Source organism: Hemicordylus capensis, chromosome 3, assembly GCF_027244095.1.
Source record: "Hemicordylus capensis ecotype Gifberg chromosome 3, rHemCap1.1.pri, whole genome shotgun sequence".
Taxonomy (NCBI): Eukaryota; Metazoa; Chordata; class Lepidosauria; order Squamata; family Cordylidae; genus Hemicordylus; species Hemicordylus capensis.
This window is the reverse complement of record NC_069659.1, coordinates 97,267,637-97,286,769: the sequence shown is the minus strand read 5'-3', so window position 1 is coordinate 97,286,769 and position 19,133 is coordinate 97,267,637. Positions and strand designations below refer to the sequence as shown.

At 46.6% G+C, this 19,133-nt stretch overlaps 1 protein-coding gene across 1 annotated transcript in view; it reads right to left on the bottom strand.

The window, feature by feature from the left end:
• Positions 1 to 17,449, bottom strand: part of PWP2 (PWP2 small subunit processome component) — a 37,348-nt gene extending 19,899 nt beyond the window's left edge. Inside the window, exons 1-8 of the mRNA XM_053308366.1 lie at positions 17,345 to 17,449; positions 15,741 to 15,853; positions 12,379 to 12,473; positions 11,010 to 11,109; positions 10,460 to 10,603; positions 10,117 to 10,252; positions 6,814 to 7,037; positions 2,228 to 2,371 (exon numbers count right to left, since the gene is read on the bottom strand). Coding sequence (XP_053164341.1) covers positions 2,228 to 2,371; positions 6,814 to 7,037; positions 10,117 to 10,252; positions 10,460 to 10,603; positions 11,010 to 11,109; positions 12,379 to 12,473; positions 15,741 to 15,853; positions 17,345 to 17,362 — 974 coding nt within the window. The 5' untranslated portion in view covers positions 17,363 to 17,449. The remainder of the gene's footprint in view (positions 1 to 2,227; positions 2,372 to 6,813; positions 7,038 to 10,116; positions 10,253 to 10,459; positions 10,604 to 11,009; positions 11,110 to 12,378; positions 12,474 to 15,740; positions 15,854 to 17,344) is intronic.
• Between the last annotated feature and the right edge of the window lie 1,684 nt (positions 17,450 to 19,133).

The window sequence follows — 19,133 nt, the reverse complement described above, 5'->3', positions numbered from 1 at the left end:
CATCTCTCGGGTTCCAACCCTCCACAGTCAATAAAGGTAAAGTGTGCAATTGAGTCGATGTCGACTCCTGATGACTACAGAGCCCTGTGGTTGTCTTTGGTAGAATACAGGAGAGGTTTACCACTGCCATCTCCCCCACAGTATGCAATGATGCCTTTCAGCATCTTTCTATATCACTGCTGCCCGATATAGGTGTTTCCCATAGTCTGGGAAACATACCACTAGGGATTCAAAACGACAATCTCTAGCTTGCTAAAGTCATTTCCCCACTGCACCATTAGGTGGCTCCACAGTCAGTACCTCCATCTTATTTGGATTTCAACTTCAGTTTGTAATCTCTCATCCAGCCCATTACCTCCTCCAGGCAGGCATTAAGGGAAAACTAGCTAAACCTGCACGGAGCATCTGTGCGGCAGTACACTCTCCCCACCTTCCCCGCCCCCTTCTGCCCCAGTCTCCTCTGCCCACCACTCCTTGTGCCACAGTCTCGTCTCCCCACCACTCCTTCCGCCCCAGTTTTCTCTGCTTTCTTGCCACCGCCGCCTCCTGCCCCCTTCTGCCCCGGTCTCCTCTGCTTTCACCGCCACCATTATTTATCTCCCGCCTGCCCGCTCGGCCACCATTATCTCTCACCCGCTCCTCTCCCCTCCACCCCCTTCTGCCTCAGTCTCCTTGGCCTTCTGGCCCATTCTCCTCTGTTTTCTCATGGCCACCGCCATTATTTGTCTTCCACCCCGCTCAGTCTCCTCTCTCCCCCGCCCCCTTCTGCCCCAGTCTTCTCTGCTTTCTTGCCGCTGCCATTATTTATCTCCCACCCACCTGCTCAGCCACCATTATTTCTAGCCCGCCCGCTCCTCGCCCCCCCCCCAGCCCATTCTCCTCTGCTTTCTCACTGCCAACATTATTTCTCTCCCACCTGTGCTGCTCAGTCTCCTCTCTCCCCTGCCGCTTCGGCCCCATTTTCCTCTCTCCCCTGCCCCCTTCTTTCCCAGTCTCCTCTGCTTTCTCGCCACCGCTGCCATTATTTATCTCCTGCCCACCCGCTCAGCCACCATTATTTTTAGCCCACCCGCTCCTCTCCCCCGCCCCTTTCTGCCCCAGTCTCCACACACCCCATCCCTTTCTGCCCCAGTCTCCTTTCCCCCCACCCCTTCTGCCCCAGTCTCCTTGGCCCCCCGCCTTCTGGCCCACTCTCCTCTGCTTTCTCGCTGCTACTGCCGCCATTATTTATCTCCTACCCGTGCCACTCAGTCTCCTCTCTCCCCCGCCCCTTTGGCCCTGGTCTCCTCTGCTTTCTTGCCGCCACCATTATCTCCCGCCCGCCTGCTCCTCCCCCTCACTTCTGCCCCAGTCTCCTCTCCCCCCGTCCCCTTCTGCCCCAGTTTCCTCGGCCCCCCCACCTCCTCTGCTTTCTTGCCGCTACCATTATTTATCTCCCACCCGATCGCTCCTCCTCTGCCCTCTTCTGCCCCAATCTCCTCTCCCCCGGCCCCCCCTTCTGCCCCAGTCTCCTTAGCCTCCCTGCCTTCTTGCCCATTTTCCTCTGCTTTCTTGCCACTGCCATTATTTATCTCCCGCCCGCACCGCTCCCAAAGCAGCCATACTTCCCATTGGGCGGCTTGAAGGTGGATGCCTGGTGCCTCGCCACCTTTGATGCCGTTCCCTCCCAAGGCAATGGGTCTGGTTTCCTCCTTTCTTCCTCCTTTCCCCTGATTCTGCCGATTTCCCTTCAATTCTGCTTCTTCCTCCTCTCTCCCAGCTGCCTCCCAGGCTGCCGTTCCCTCCTGAGGCAATGGTTGGAACTCTTGCAGGACCTCGCGAGAGTTCCAGCAGGCATCCAGACGCATCCCCACATAGTTCCCTACTCAGTCCGCTGTAAGATAATTAAATGTATAGATATGCCATGTCCTGATGTGGTCGACATGAAGAAATTGATCTGGGTGTCATCAGCATATTGATAACACCCTGCACCAAAGCTCCTGATGATCTCTCCCAGTGGTTTCATGTAGATGTTAAAGAACACTGGAGACAATATGGTTTTTAAAAGGCACAATGAAATAAAAACAAGTGGGTCACCATTACTGGATAGTGACACCACCACCACAGCCACCCCAAAATATAAAACAAAGCAATAACTTGCTTGGATTTCTACAGTTTCTTACATGATCTATCTTACATTGATCACATTTACTCTCCTACACAAAATCATTATCATTTTTAGACTAACCTTAAAGAATGGATGAGGTTGAACTCTGGAAGCTCATGGAGGTGAAAAATCCCAGAAGCAAAACCGGTGACCAGAAGGTGGATTTTCTTGTGGTAAGCTGCAGCTGTCAGACTGTTAAAATCTCCTTCTTTGTTGAAAAAATATCTGAGCAAACGTTAACAACATGGAGAATAAAAGAAAGCTGTGAGATGTACTGATAGCACACATTTAATGCAAGGCATTTTGGACATGGCAAATTAAAAAGGAAGGTCAAAATGTTTTTTAAAAATCCAATCTTTTTAGAGGATACTATATAAAGGTCAACAAGAAAAACTGCAGCTTCTCATGCCTGCCAATTCTCTCTACAAAAAAAAAGAGTTTAAAGGTATACAATATTCATCAAGTCATCCAAAAAGGTGTTTTCAAGTGATAGGGCAACTAGTTAACTGTGCAATATGGCATTAACAGCAAAAGTGAAGCATTCAGATTGGTAATCCAGGACTTCAATTCCTTTACTTTGGATTCTATCTGCGGCGTTGATAATGAGTGATTAAGCAAACACTTCGCTGCCAAAAAATTAACATTAATCTCAAAAGACTACTACTGCAGATATGCCTTTGGTTACCCCCTGCCAAGCTCTTGTGCAATCAAGTTCAAATCACCACACAAGATCATTAAGTAAACTGAGTTGTAAACGTTTTAGTGGTGGCACATCTTCTGGTAAATTAATGTCTAAGCTTGTATTTCATTTGATGTTCATTCTGACGCACAGGGAAAACTGGGCCAAGGAAGCCCAAGCTGGTTTCGCATGTGTGCGAGAGCCGCTGGCAGCCATTCGGCTCCCAGCAGTGGCGCCTCTCCAGAACTCACCTTCAAAACAAGTGCTCCCTTAACCTTGCTTTCCCAATCGTCTGCCAGCCCCAGCTGCTTGCAGTCAGGGCTGGGAGACTGCAGGGCTCCTGGCCAGCGTCAGGGGAATCTCTACAATGCAACACACACTCATGCAGTGCATCATGGGAATTCTAGGGGCCTCCTGGCCCCACAAACCTCCCTGCTGCCAGCAGAAGCCAGCAATTTTCTGGGTGGGCAATCCACCCACCCAGCAAGGTGCCGAAGATTGTATGCAGGGAGGTGTAAAGAGCAGGCTGGGTGAGGGGTGCGAGCCTCTTGGCAAGAGCATAAAGGCTCTTGTCCTTGTGGCTCTTGGGGTGAGCAGTCTGGGGCCTCAGAAGATCTTCCTTTTTCCATCAAGAAGCCAGCAGAAGTATGACGGAGTAAGTCCTGGACCTGGTTTTCATCAAACAGAGGAGCTGTGGTTGGTTGGGCTGAGGAGATGTGACTCGGAGAGCAGAAACATGGGGATGGTCTGAGGGCGGCAATATCACAGGTAGCGGGCAGAGGGAAGTATGGCGGTGAGAGTTGGCCAGGCCATTATAGGGGGAAACAGTCCAAGCAACTGAGGCCTGTTCCTTTTTTCAGCTCTTCTCTCAATCCTGCAGCCCCAGAAAACTCTGGGAACACTTCCTTGAGGATTAGGGTACTGCTGTTGAATGCCGGTAAATGCTAAAACATCCCTCATCCATGATTTGATTGTGGATGAGCATGCTGACCTGGTATGTGTGACGGAGACTTGGTTGGATGAGCTGGGTGGGGTTGCTCTCTCATCTCTGTCCTCCAGGTTTCCTGGTCATACAGCAGCCCCACCTGCAGGATCGGAGAGGGGGTGCTGCGGTCATCTATCGAGAGACCTTTCCCATTTCCAGGTGCCCGGTCAGGCAATCTCAGGATTTCAAATGTTTGTTCTTGAGGGTGGGCCTCCGAGATAGGCTGGGGATTCTGCTGGCGTGCTGACCACCCCGCTGCACTTCAGTCTCCCTACCTGAGCTGGCAGGGGTGGTCTCGGAAGTGGCTTTGGGTTTCCCCATACTTATTGTCTTGGGGAATGTCAATGTCCATGCTGAGGCCCCCCTAGTAGGAGCAGCTCAGGATTTCATGGCTTCCATAGTATCTGGCCCTACCCACATGGCAGGACATACTCTGGATCTGGTTTTTGCTGGCCAGTGAATAAATGATCTGGAGATGGGGGAGTTTGAGGTAACTCCCTTGTCATGGACAGATTATCATTTGGTGGGGTTTAATTTGACTGCTCCATCTGCCCTCTGCAGGGGTGGTGGACCAATCAGAATGGTCCAACGCAGGAGGCTTATGGATCCACTTGATTTCCAGACAGCCCTTGGGGAGTTTCCAGTGTCCAGAGCTGGTGACTCTTTTGAGGCCCTGGTGAATCTCTGGAAAGGAAAGACAGCCCAGGCTGTTGACACAGTTGCTCCTAAACACCCTCTCTGGCTTGATGGAGCCAGTTCTGCTCCTTGGTTTTCCTTGGAGCTTAGGGCAATGTAACAAATCAGGCAATGACTGGAACAATGCTGGAGGAAGAGTCACGACAAATCTGACTGAACATTGGCTATAGCCCATTTTAGGGGCTACACTGTGGCAGTGGGGGTGGCAAAGAAATGTTTTTTCTCCGCCTCCACTGCATCTGTTCAGTGCAGACCAGCGGAGCTGTTTTGTGTAGCAAAGACAGTGCTCCACACATCCCCCAGGTAATAGGGGAGGAATCATCTACAGCCCGTTGTGATCAGTTTGCGTGTCACTTTGCAGATAAAGTTTCTTGCATCCATGCTGATTTGGACTCCAGAGTTTTGGCAGACATGCCTCTAGTACCATCTGATCCTATTATGTCGGATTCTTTTCAGTAGGTGCAGCCTGAGGATGTAGACAAGATCCTGGGCAGTGTGCGGGTGACATCGTGCGCTCTTGACCCTTGCCCTTCATGGCTAATAAAGGCTGCCAGGGAAGATATGAGCAGATGGTTGGAGATGATAATTAATGCTTCATTAAAGGAGCGCAGGATGCCATCATGCCTCAAGGAGGTGATGGTAAGACCATTCTTTAAAAAGCCCTCTCTTGATCCCTCCAATTTCTACAACTATAAACCTATAGACAGTTTTGGGCAAGGTGATGGAGTGTGTGGTGGCGTCCCAGCCGCAGAGGCTCTTGGATGATACGGATTATCTAGACCCTTTTCAATCTGGCTTCTGCCCCAGATATGGGACTGAAACTGCCTTGGGCACTCTAGTGGATGACCCATGTCGGGAACTAGACAGTTGGTTCTGCTGGACCTCTCAGCAGCATTCTATACCATCGACCATGGTATCCTTCTGGACCGCCTCTTGAGTATGGGAACTGGATATACTGCTTTGGAATGGCTCCGTCATTTGGGGGGGGGGGAGGTCCAGAAGGTGGTACTAGGGGACTATTGCTCAGCTCTGTGGCCATTGGCCTGTGGGGTCTCGCAGGGTTTGGTTTTGTCCCCCATTCTTTTTAACATCTACATGAAACCACTGGGAGAGGTCATCCAGGGGCTTGGACTGAGTTGTCAGCAATATGCAGATGACACTCAGCTCTATCTCTCCTTGTCACCTGATCCTAGGGAGGTGGTGGATGTCCTGAATCAGCAGCTGGAGACCATGATGGGATGGATGTGGGCTAATAATCTGAGACTGAGTCCAGACAAGACGGAGGTACTGTTGGTCAGTAGGAGAGCCAATCGGAATGAGGAGATTCTACTGGTTCTGGATGGGGTTGCACTCCCCTTGAAGGAGCAAGTACTCAGCTAGGAGGGTATTGCTAGACCTGGCTCTGCTTTTGGAAGCTCAGGTGGAGGCGGTGGCCAGGGGTGCCTTTGCACAGCTTCAGCTAGTGAGCCAGCTGTGTCCCTTTCTCGAGAAGTGTAACGCGCTCTTAGTGTAACGTGCTCAACGTGGGGCTACCCTTGAAGAATATTTGGGAAATGCAGCTAGTGGAGCTAACTGCTGGGATCACATCATACCCATTTTGAAAGAGCTGCACTGTCTGCCAGTTTGTTTCTGGGTCCAATTCAAGGTGCTGGTTTTGACCTTTAAAGCCCTTAACAGTTTGGGCCCTAGATACCTAAGGGACCACCTGCTCCCAAGGGTTGCTGCCCACTTGATGAGGTCATCTGAGGGGGCTCTGCTCCAGGTGCCAACAATGAGGGAGGCTCGGCTGTTGTGCACTGAGGACAGGGCCTTCTCTGTTGCTGCCCCCAGACTCTGGAATGCGCTCCCAGTGGCTATTCACTCAGTCTCCATCACAGTTTTTAGAAAGCATGTTAAATCTTGGCTTTATACCCAGGCTTTATAGGATTGTCTCTGCTGCTGCTTCTTTGTATATTGTATTTTGTATGGTTATTTTATGCTTGTATTTGAAACCTTCTTAGTCAGATTCATGTTTTTATATTTTAGCAATATTTTAATTGTGTATTTTTATAGTCTTGTTTTAATTTTTCTGTGTGAACCGTTTTGGGATTGTTTTAATGAAAGGCGGCATATAAATTTAACAATCAGTCAATCAATAAATCATGTCTTAAATAAATCTGATATTCAGGGTGTGCTGGAAAGGTATTCTAATGGTGTTTCTGTGAGTTCAATAGCTAAAAAAACCTGACAGAAATTGACATGGGCTTTGGATGGAGAACAAAGGTACTTATTCCAACAAATTCTTCTTAGCACTGGAAGATCACTTACTTGGCAGCACATGAGTATTTCACTTTCTTTCTGTTCTCTTTTCCATTTGCACTGGCTACCCCATGGACCTCTTTGCCCCTTTGTGCTTCTGCAGACTCTTTATCAAGGTCTTTTGCAGATTCCTTGTCTTCAGTTTTGTCCTTGGGCTGTCTCGTTTTCAAGCCATCTAGACCAGTGTCACACTGCCATACACACAAAGCCCCATCTCGACTGACAGTGTACAGCTGGAATATCAACATAGACTAACTTTTACAATTAACATACAATAGAAGTAACGCTCAAACAGGCAACTTAAACTGCATTTCAAAACCCTGCACTCAACAACAGAATAGCAATATAAGAGTCATGGTTAAGACTAATCTTCTACCAATAACATCCAATATGAATACAACCTTAGAACAGAGAGCTGGATTCTAAGATCAGCAGGTACAAGGAAGTTTATGCAAGCAAGCTCCCCTGCCCCATCCTTCCCACAACAGCCTTCCAAGTTGCCTGAAAAGATATCCCCAAAGGTTTGGGAGACCCTCAAACACAGTTTTTTCTTTGCTTGGCAGAAGGGTGGGAGAGATTGCTTGTACAAGCTTCTTTGCACTCATGGATCTTTGGATCTAACCAAATGTCTCTTAAAATCTAACTGGCCTGAAATTAATTAATTAACTTAATTTAAAAGGCCATTCAACTCTGTATTCTTCAGTGGATTTTTGCTGTTGCTGTTTTTCTAAAACAAATCTTACAGATTTGAATATGTGGCAAGACTGTCCCCATAAATAAAGTCTTTCAGCTGATAGGACCTTTTATATTTTTATTGCTTTTTAAATTATTATTATCTTTGCTCCTTTATATCTATCTACTTCCTCTCTTTCTAAGTTCCTCCCCAGATATTTCACTCTGCAGGAACCAAACTTATTGTTCAAGTTAATATTTCCCTCTCTATTCCCCACCTGGACCCCTTTTCCCAAGTTGCTCTTCACTGGAATGCTCTTCCAACTCCCTTCCTTTTCTTTTTACCATTCAAGCATCTCCCTAACACACATTTGTTCACCCTGGTTTATCCTGTTTCACCCTCCTCCCTTCCCTCCTATGTGTCTTGCCTTCGTAGCCTGCAAGTCTGTGGGCAGGCACTGTGATGTGTTTTTAAATCCAGCACAACACTTAGACATTTTAAGCACTTCATAAGTAATGATCTTATTGATGTTGTACAATCCATTGAGGGCCACTTGTGGGCAGAAAACTCCAGTATATACATTAATTCACTGCCAATGCTCAACATCCACAGTCAAGGCCCTATATTAGATGGGCTCAGAATGATTAGAGTTAGAACGGGCTGGTTCTCGTGACTGAAATCAGGGTGGGAAGAGTGTGTCGCCAAGCTCCAAAGCCCCATGCGCACTCTGAAGAAATGGTAATGGGTCGGCAAACATTGAGGCAGAAGCAGTTGCCTGCTAGCTGTGATCTGTGTAGGAGGGTGGCAGCCAATCCACCTCAAGCACCCAGCACTGTAGCGACTCGAGGGTAGAGGAAAGGTACACCCCATGCCGTTGAACCCAGATCAAGCTAGCACACAGTCACTTCCCCCTCCTCCTACCTCCAGGCTTGCTGACACACAACTAGAGGTGCACCTAGGTAATTTTGGAGCCTGGACCACACACACAGGCAGGCAGGTAGGTGTGTGGGATAAAATCACAGAGCTTACACATGATATACCAGATCTCAGCATATCGGGCAAAAGTTATACACATCACCATGGCCATTTGAAACAACAACATGCTTTTATCAACTGTGTAAACAGGTTACTTTCAAGATCTTCAATGCTCCACTTTCACTTTCCCCATACAGAATTGTGAGCTATTGTGGGGACAGGGAACCATATTCTTACATGTTTTGCTGCTATGTAACTTTTGTTGTTGTTGAGAAATTTTAAACAATGCAAAGACAGAAGAAGAAAAAACCCAGACCAGATTAAAGCCAGCAAAGAATTTAGCACTCTCACAATTACAGCATGGCAAGCATGCAGAGCAGATGGTGGAGGAAAAGGGAGAGAAAACACACACAGATAGCAATTCAAGCATCAGGGGGAGGAAACCTCAGAGAGAGAGAGAGACAGAGATCTCACAGAAAACACTCAAGCGTGTGGCTTGAAAAATCAGAGAGAGAGGGTGGGGGGAATATCTGACAGAGAGCAACTCAAAGCAGGGTGGGTGAGAGGGAATCACTCACAGAAAAGATTGATGTTCTTACTTTCAGCAGGCCAGATTGCTCCCTCCTTCCTTTCAAGTTCCGAGGGGGAGAAATCTCATGGCCAGCACTGCGGAAGCAGAGCCAATAGTTCTGCAGGGGCCCGCTGGCTCCCTTTCCACGAGGATCGGGGACGTGAAGCTTTACTTGAAGCTTTAAAATGGAGCTTCAGGCAAGGTATATATGTATAAAGTCATATGCAGCATTCAATAGAACTGGAATTGTATTCATTACTGTAGCCATGAAGCTCCTTTAAGCTTTCTGCACACCCAGGGCAACTCTGACACATTTTTCTCCCCTCTCCACCCCATCCCCAACTTCTAAAGTGGCTTGCCCTGTAGTATGCAGGGCTACTGCTCTTTGAAAAACAAGCCCAAAGCCTGTGCTGGGTGAACATACCACCACTTCGGCCACTTTGTCGTGTTCAAAGCACTGCTTGGTGGCGGCGGCAGGCCCTTGGGCTGTCCGATGGGAGACAGGCAAGGGCACTAAGGTGGGGTTTCTGCTGTGGTAGAGCCGGCCTCACCTCCTCGTCAGAGCAGCCTCCACTCCCTCTCCCTGCCTCGTGCATGTGTGCGTGCTTGCTGGGGCAAGCAGGCTGCCACAGCCCGTACTTGGCCATCCCACCCGCCCCGCAAGAGAGATCGGGGCAGGCTGCGGGGTGGGCCTGCTGCAGGTCCCGATGGCAATGCAGCACAAGGCGCACCACTCACCTTCCTAGGCCCCCAGGGGGACCTTTGGAGCCCTCACTCCAGTGGAGGGCCAGACCTAGGACCGGAGGTCCAGTCCAAAGAGCGCCAGTGCACACAACCAAGCTTGGAGCTTGGCTGGATGCTCCTCCTACTCTGATTGATTTTGATCATGAAAATGAGCCCAACATATCAAGGGTGCTTTCCAATGGTGGTCTTGTTTTCAGGATAAGTACTCTGCTCCCATCAATAAGCAACTGTTAGAAAAACCATGCACTATACAAGTCTCTTGATATACAGCCTTGATTACAGCCTTGCCCTGTGCAATTACCTCAAACACCAAATAAACTAATGGGGGGAAGTATAAAGAAGTACATACATCCAGACTGTTTTCTTCAAAAAAACAGCCAACAATTGCATCCTTATGACCGCCCAAGGCATAATAAATTAGGTTAGCCCATCGTTCTGCTCCGAAGACCCATGTTGACATATCCTTGCTGCCTACCGCAAAACATCTGTAAGGATAAAAAACCAATTGTGGTTAGAACAGAGGCCACACATGGATATGTGCCCAAGTGGTTCATACAGACATTATCTACTGACAGTTAGTGTCTAAGGAAAGATACTGAAGGCTAGACAGACATAGGTCCTATTCTTCTAATAGGTACTCTGACTGCAAACAGTCTCTGATGTTATGACAGATGTCATGTTTTAAAACTTACTTGGAATCATTAGTCCAGTCAATGCATGTTGTTTCATCATATGCACCATAGTAAGTTGTGTCAAGGACAAATGCATTAAATTCTCGCTGTTTCCCTGGGGCATGATACATCAGAGCAACCTTGTCCTTTGTGACCACAAATTTCCTGTTTCATAGAAAACAGAGAGCAAGCTTATTGAGCATATGTCTTGAGCGGAAACATCAACAAACTGAAGCCAAGCAACAGTAAATTAAATTTAAATTAAAACTGTGTAAGCCTCTGAGACAGATACTTGAAGGCCTACATTTAAAGCATTCTACTTTGTGTTAAGTTTTCCTCTTGCTCCTAGAATACACTTGAGTACATCATAGAAACTGCATTGATGTTCACTACATGAGTGTAGTCCAATAAAAGATTTTACCTTCCCTGCTATATGCCTAGATTTTGATTTTAGAGACTTCCTTCTTTTAGTCTCTACTTTCACAATTTGCTTTTCAAATTTTAATTCAGGGATAAGTGCTACTACTATAATTTATAACACATACAAAGGACTTTAAGAAGTTCCTCTTACTTTCCATTTGGGGAAAAGCAGACACTATGGACAGGTTTCTGAAAATTGAACTGATGGATCACAGATCTACTGATCAGGCTAACAAGTAAGGCTGCTCCCTCTGTAGGAAAGAGAGCAAAGAAAAATGTTTCAAGTCAACTGAGCAAGTTTTTAAACATCCAAATAATACAAACAATTAGCTGATCTGGCACAGAACATCTGCGCCCCTAGATCTCTGTCTCTCCTCCCCATCTTCATTTCCCCCCTCCTTTCAGCCCCAGTCCCCGTTCTGCTTTCCTTTCCCTTCCTGCTCGCCGGTGGCAGTTTCCCTCACCAGCGTGGCTGGTACTTTCCTTGCCCGCCTGCTGGCTGGCTGCACCACAACCACCTGCTGGCCACCACTTCTTCTCCATGGCCATTTGCCAGCCTGGTGGCCGCTGCTTCTACAACACAGCCACCTGCCAGCCTGGCGGCGGCCACTTCTACACCTCAGCTGGTCACTGGCAGCAGCCACTTACCCTCCACAGCCAGGAGCAGCTGCTCTTCCGTGGCTGGCCTGGCGGTGGCCACTTCTCCTCAGTGGCCAAGTGGGTCACCCGTGGCTAATCGGCAGCTCACTCGCGAACTCTCATGAGAGCTGCCAATGTAACTGGCCCTAAGTCATCCAGTGAGCTCAATAGTGGAGCAAGGATCTCTGGTCCTAGCCCACCACTTTAACCACTATGCTGCCTTGGCTCTCGGGAGCACATACAAGCTGCTCTGTAAGACCATCAGCATCCTGACCAGTTTGAACTCTCAAAATTCTAAGTGGAATTCTTATTGTTAAAGAAATATTTAAGAGAATGCCCTCTTCTTCTTCATCAAACCCACCGCCTATTAAAATCATCGGGGGGGGGGGGTAGTTGGTCTGGTTGCAGTTGCCACCAACTCAGTTGGTGGAGATTCGAAACCGGGCCTTTTCTAGAGTTGCCTTGGTACTCTGGAACGTGCTTCCTAATGAAATTAGAGTTTCCTCTTCTCTGAATGTTTTTTTAAAGGACCTGAAAACATACCTGTTTAGTCAGGCTTTTAGTTTAAAGTTTTTAAAGCTTCATTATTAAGAGTTATTGTATTTTTAAATTGTTTCAATCATGTTAATGTTCTAGATTGTGAACAACCCAGGGACCTTTTTGTATACAAATGCAATAAATAAATATATAAACATTAACTTTATTCAAGGAAATCTAATGCAATCAGCAATTTAGTGACTGCAGACTGCAACAAAAAAAGACACAGGTAAAAATATTCAGCTAGTCTTAAAAGGGATCTAATTATGGCCTAATTTTTCTGTTAAGTTAGATTTCTTCACAATGATCATATTCCTCTTCAACACACTTAAAAACAAAAATACCTTCATCGATTAATATAGCAAGATTTCCATCTGGAGAGAGTCCGACGCACTTAACATTGTATCGAGCTGCCAGAGGTAATGTTTCAGATTTGTTACTGAGAGAGGAGAAGAATTAATTAAATGTCATAAAGCAGTAATCTTTATGCAACCCAACAAGAATAATCTGTACATGGAAACAGGTTTCTGCACCAAGATTGCACTTCTATATCAGGCTTCCCAATGCAAAAGGAAGCTGTGCACTAAAAAGAGACAGAAAATTCAGAGCCACTCTCGTCATCAGCAAGCAGTGCTTCTGCAACTGAATATATATAACTAAACACATCTGGCTGACATTGTCAGCTCTGACAGCACTGATTCCCAGTTTGGAGGACGGTAATAAGAATTTAAAAGAAGTCTGGCTGATTCAAACCAAAGGTTCCCCTAGCACATGGCCAACCACCAGATGCTTCCAGGAACCCCAGAATATGTAGGATATGTAGGCAAAAAGCCCTCTCCCGCTGCTACTTCCCTGCAACTGGTTTTCAGTTGGATATGGGCTTTGAACACTGAAGCTCCATATAGCCATCCTAATACCCACTGATGGAGCTATGCTATATGAATTTATCTTAGCTAGTGACTGTCACCACCTCTTCCAACAGTGAATTCCATAGACTAATTATGTGCGGTGTGAAGCAGCACTTTCTTTTGTCTATTCTGAATCTCCTACCAACCGATGGCTATCCCCTGGATCTAGAATTATGGAATCTAGTGTTATGGGAGAAGGAGAAAACCTTCTATCTTTTTCCATAACTTGAATACTTTTATTCACCTCTGTCATACCACTTGCGCTCAGTCACCATTTTCCTAAACTAAAAAGTCCCAAATGTTGCAGCGTTGTCTTTCAGGGAAGGTGTCCTGGCTCCCTAATCATTCTAGCTGCCCCTTTCTGTGCTGAACGCCCCCTCTCTCTGGGAGGTTAGTGCCAGCAAAACTGCCAGCACCAAGCACATACAACAGGAGAAATCCTTGCCCAGAGCAGAGCATGTGCACATCTGGGGAATATGCACCTCTCTGCCTATTTAACTGTTAGTAAAGAACTATTGCATGAGATTCAGGCCAAGATCCACAGCACCTTCAAACACACAGGAACATTGTTCATATCCCCTAACACTTCTTCATAGCATGCTTGAAAAACAAAGCCAAAGGAGGTCACATCTAAATTTTAGTGCAAAGAGGAAACATGGTGAATAATTAGGAAATGCTCCACTTACCCCCCACTGGCATTCCATTTTTAAAGGCTCCTTTGGGGCGGGAGCATATCTCCCTGCTTCCCCGTCCCCTCCTTGCCCGGAAGTACTGGGTGTGCACATTGTGCTTGTGCACACACATGTGCCTGGTATTGTCCGGTGTGCACACGTGCCTGGTACTTCTCAGCAAGGAGGGGACGGAGCGGCAGGGAGGTTTGCTGCCACCCCGAAGGAGCCTTTAAAAAACAGAGTGCCAGCGGAGGATAAGCGGAGGGAGGAATAAGTGCACCGTCCCCTGCCCTTAAAGTGTGACCCACCCACCCTCACCTTCGAACTGACCGAACAGCTGGTTGCTTGAAATGGTTTGGAGACCCTTAAAAGGGCCTCCAAACGGGTTCATGCACATCCCTATCTATTATATGGGCTAGGAAACCATAGTGCTATTCAGATATGTTTATTTCTTTATTTTACATTTTATATCCCACTCTTCCTCCAAGGAGCCCAGAGCAGTGTACTACATACTTGTTTCTCCTCACAACAACCCTGTGAAGTAGGTTAGGCTGAGAGAGAAGTGACTGGCCCAGAGTCACCCAGCAAGTATCAAGAATGAATGGGGATCTGAACTCGGGTCTCCCCAGTCCTAGTCCAGCACTCTCACCACTACACCACGCTGGCTCATGTTGTATGCACATGTTGAATGTGCATACAGGTGTCTGTACACATGTATGTGTATTTGTGCAAATGACTGCATATATTTTCATTTTTAAAGTGAACCTGAGTGCAGGCCCCCTCAAATGTAGCGTACATATAGGAAATGTAATACTATATGTGCACTGAACATGCATGCACTGTACACAGATTATGTATGTGCAGAATATAACGTGTGAATCAAGGTCATATATGGACCAGATATAGTATACTTGCAGGCCACTCAACACACAAGAAGTGCCTTAGAATATGTTTGTTTTCCACAGTTTGTGTTATCTGTTTTATCTAGCAAATCACCTGCCAAATACACAGCTTTATTACCGTGTAATGTTTTGTAACATTACATGATAACGCCTTCATTTTGATAAACAACATGTCATTATACCTTCATTTTAATAGACAGTATGTCAGAATTGGATCAAAACTTTCAAAGCTGTGACCATTTTTTTAAAAGCCTAATCCATGCCATGTGAGATTTTTTTTGAGTGTGAATTCCACCCAAATTTGTATCACGATCTGTACAACACATCTGGTATGAGTGCCTGCTTTTAACATGCCAACATCAGTTTTTAAAAGTTTTTAAAGGTCAGTTTAAATCAGTTTTGAAAAGATAACGTTACTGTGGCTGGCCTGCTATAGCCCTCTTCACTTTTTTATTATTAAAAAGGATGACATATGTATGCCATCCAAAGTGAGTCCAAAAGTCACGCACCCTGGCACGTCACTCACTTCCCTTCACTCCTCCTTCTGCGCCACTCATGGTTACAGCGTCCATCTGAAGAGGCGAATACCATAAATGTAATGGCAGGCACTTCGGTGATTGCCAGCCCAGGCAACCCTGGAAAGTTGCAACTAAGTATAGATCCGGAGTTCCCAACCTGTGGTACTCCAGATATTATTGAATAACAACTCTCATCATCCCCAGCTACACATTACTGTGGCTGGGAATGATGGGAGTTGTAGTTCAGCAACATCTGGAGTACAAACCGCCCTGAGCCATTTTTGGAAGGGCGGTATAGAAATCTAACTAACTAACTACAACAAGTTGGGAACTCCTGGTATAGATAATACTGAACTAAACAGACTATTAGCTGTCTGAAATCTTGGGAGCTGCTGTCAGTCAGCACAGATGATACCGAGTCAATGTATATAGATCACTGGCCAACACAACTGTCACTTTGGCTCCAAGATACATTTCTTGAGTTGTTCAACTGATTCAGAACATAACATATATACATGTCCACAGAAGTAGAACAGAAAGGCCTGAGAGGCAGACCCAAACAAGCTTTTTTACATTTTGTTGCATATGTTAGCTATGGGGAAAAATAATTCAGGAATCAAGGGAAAAGAAATAGCTACCACCCCATTCCTTCATCTCCAATAATCATGCAATGTTTGGGATGGCTTGGTAACAGATAAAATGCATACTTTTTCAGGTCAAAGACAGTAATCCTATTTCCCACAGGACTAATCAGCGAGTTCCCATCTGGAGTGAAATTCAGGTTTCCGTGTCGGTAAACTGTGCCCAACAAGTTGGAGAACTGGAGAGAAAGAAGAATAGTTGCATTAATGTGACAGAACCCCAAAACTAAGGAGTGCACATAAGTACAGTATTATTGCCCTCCTGCAGGCAGATTCAAAGGCTGACTTGCGAAATTACAACCGCACATACCCATGTCAAGATTTGGGCAAATGTATGGCAGAAGAGGTACATCTGTTTCCAAAAAACAGCATAATTTGGAAAAACTTCACAACTCTTTCATGGAAAAGGGGTAATGGTAGAAAATGAGGACAGAGGGCTGTTAGTGGTAATAAAGATGAAGTATAATGGTAGAAGGAAGGTATAGCAAGCAGTTGGAAAACAGAGATAGAATGGGTAAGAGTACAGTAGTGGGTACACGGAGAATGAGGCTGAAAAACAGCATATTTTATTTGTAGCCTACCCATTCACAAAAGCTCAAGAAGGATAAGAACAATTAGATCCCATAAATATTAACAACCCCCATCTCACTGCTACAATATCTCAGCCACAATGGCCTGACCTGAACGCAGTCTTGCACCCACCTCCACAAAATACCCAGTCTTGGGTATTGGCAAGTCTTCTGGTAAAAGGTTTCCAAAGCTAAAGGGCATCAAGTACCACCTCTCTGAGCAAACCTGAGATGCTAATTTGCCACACAGAGGTTGCTTTCAGTTAATCTTACAGGTGATGATATAACCTACAGCTATAGACAATGCAAGCATTTTGCACCCAGGAATTGATCGGATTTATGAGGAGGTGGCGATCTTCGGAGTGCAAGGATGAAAAGGGGCAGGGTGGGGGTTAGATCCTATAGGAGAAAGTAGGCTCTTACAGTTTAAGAAATTTCTATCCCATCTTTCGGGCCCCATAAGGGAACCCCAAGGCAGCTAACAAAATATAATAAAAACAAGGATAAGAAAAGACAGCAGTGGAAATACAAATCAGAACCAGATGTTTAATTATAAGCACAGTTTAAAAAAGTATCACACACAAATACACTAGTAAAAAGCGGGTGGGTGGGGTGGGAATAACCCATTATAAGCTGGCAAGTGTTTCGGAAGTATTTGCCAAATGATTGTGTCACACATTTATTTTGACATTTATATCCTGCTCTTTAAGAAGCTCAGAGTAGTGTAAACGGTTTTGCTTATTCTCACAGCAACCCTGTGAGGTAGGTTAGGCTGAGAAATAAGTGACTGCTGGCCCAGAGTCACCCAGTGAGTTTTATTTGCACTTGGGTCTCCCTGGTCCTAGTCTAACGCTCGAACGATTATGCCACACAGTGGCTCTCAAATACACATACACGGCAGGGGGACGGGTAATAAGAGAGTGGCGGTGGGTCTTTCAATGCCGGATCGAGTAATTTCATAGGAGAGCGATTAAAAGAAATAGGAAGGACCAGACTCCAGCGGGAGGCAAGAGTCGCGGAAGGGTTTGGATCAGCGAAGGGGCCTCCTCCAGCAACTTGCCCCAAGCCCACTTGCGTGTGTGCCTATCATAGACTTCTCACCTTATAAGCGAACTTCATCCCCGCAGCCACCCTCGTGCCGGTTCCAGCGGCCTGCGGAACACACACATGGGAAGCAGGGAGGACCCGGAAGATCTCCCGCGTTCCCCTTCCGGGTCAAGACGAAGGTCAGTTCAACTTCTCGGGTTGCTCCCGCGTGCTCCCCCTGGCGTCGAGGAGGCGCTCCGCGTTCTAGTGGCATCACACCTGCTGTTCATCCTCCGGACACGTTGCGATGGCTCGCTGAGCCCTGGCGGGCAGTGTCTGCGCCAGGTTCGTTTCACCCGCCGCTGCCCTCGAGTCTGCAGTCCTGTGCACACGTACTCAGGAGTAAGCTCTGTTTGAGGCCCTGACGCTTACCCCCGCGTATGTGTAAGATCAGTATGTGCCAACACATGCTTACTTTTAGCTTAAGGTCATGGCAATAAACACAATACAAACTACAAAGTCAATTGACTGGACCGAACTTACTCCTCAGAAGCATGAAGGGTCGACCTTCGTTGACAAATACTTCTATAGACCTAGGAAGGGAGAGAGGTTGTTGCGAAGTTAGGAAACAACGCGCTAAGCTGCGATGGAGCACATGCCCTTCTTTGGCTCTGTCCTGGTTAAGCGTTAGGGGCAGTAGTACTGATGCCAGGTCACAAGACTCACATTTCAGTAGAACAAGACAAAATATATACTCAAACAAAAACAAAAAAGCACCCTCCTCTGTCCTGGGCAGTCAGTATACATCTTTCCATTGCATCGGCCATCGTTATTTTCACTCACTCAGATGATGCACCGCCACATGCACTTTAAGTCAGGTCATTTCCTATTAGCAAATCAAAACAGTTTGAGGCTGCATCTATTCTGTATGTGTAGTATCCCACAGAATGATGTGATAGTTCAGACCTGCACAATATAAGGGATGGGGACAGATCTGGCCCACGGGGACTTTTTTTGCTGGCCCACAAGTAGGACTATCCAAAAGCAGCACCCCAGAAAGGAGAGATCAATCTTTGGGTCATTTCCCTCTGCTCCAAGCGGGGATGGGCATCATCTGTCCTCTGAAACTGCCTTACAGCACTGTCCTAAGCTGACTGGAACTTGGGGGAGAGAGGAAAGGAAGGAGCCAGTGGCTCCCAGGCGCTGGACAGCTCCTCTTCTTTGAGCATGTCCACCCAATTAATGCTCTGCCCTGTGTAAGGAGTTTTGCGTTAAATGGAGCATGGCGTGTGGCTTTACCATCCCTATGAATTCCTGCAACTGCCCAGTGCACTTTAGATTTGACTGAAAGTATACACATCCCTTAAAAGATTTTCAACCATTTTGGGTAATTTTACTGGGGATTTTCCCTAACTCTCAGATTTCCATATCAGCCCGAAACTACATTCAGCCACATACACAGTAAACAAAAATAGTCAGAAACTTTCCACTTTTCAAGAAAATAGATGTTAGAATTAGTCTAGCAATAGTCTAGACTGAAAACATACCCCATGGGCTGATGCAATTATGACATCATATACTCGGCCCTTCAGCTGTGGCTCAAGAGATAAAAACACAAGAACAGCCCTGCTGGATCAGGCCCAAGGCCCATCTAGTCCAGCATCCTGTTTCACACAGTGGCCCACTAGAAGCCTCTGGAAGCCTACAGGCAGGAGTTGAGGGCATGCCCTCTCTCCTGCTGTTACTCCCCTGTAACTGGTACTCAGAGGCATCCTGCCTTTGAGGCTGGAGGTGGCCTATAGCTCTCCAACTAGTAGCTGTTGATAGACCTCTCCTCCATGAAGTTATCCAAACCCCTCTTAAA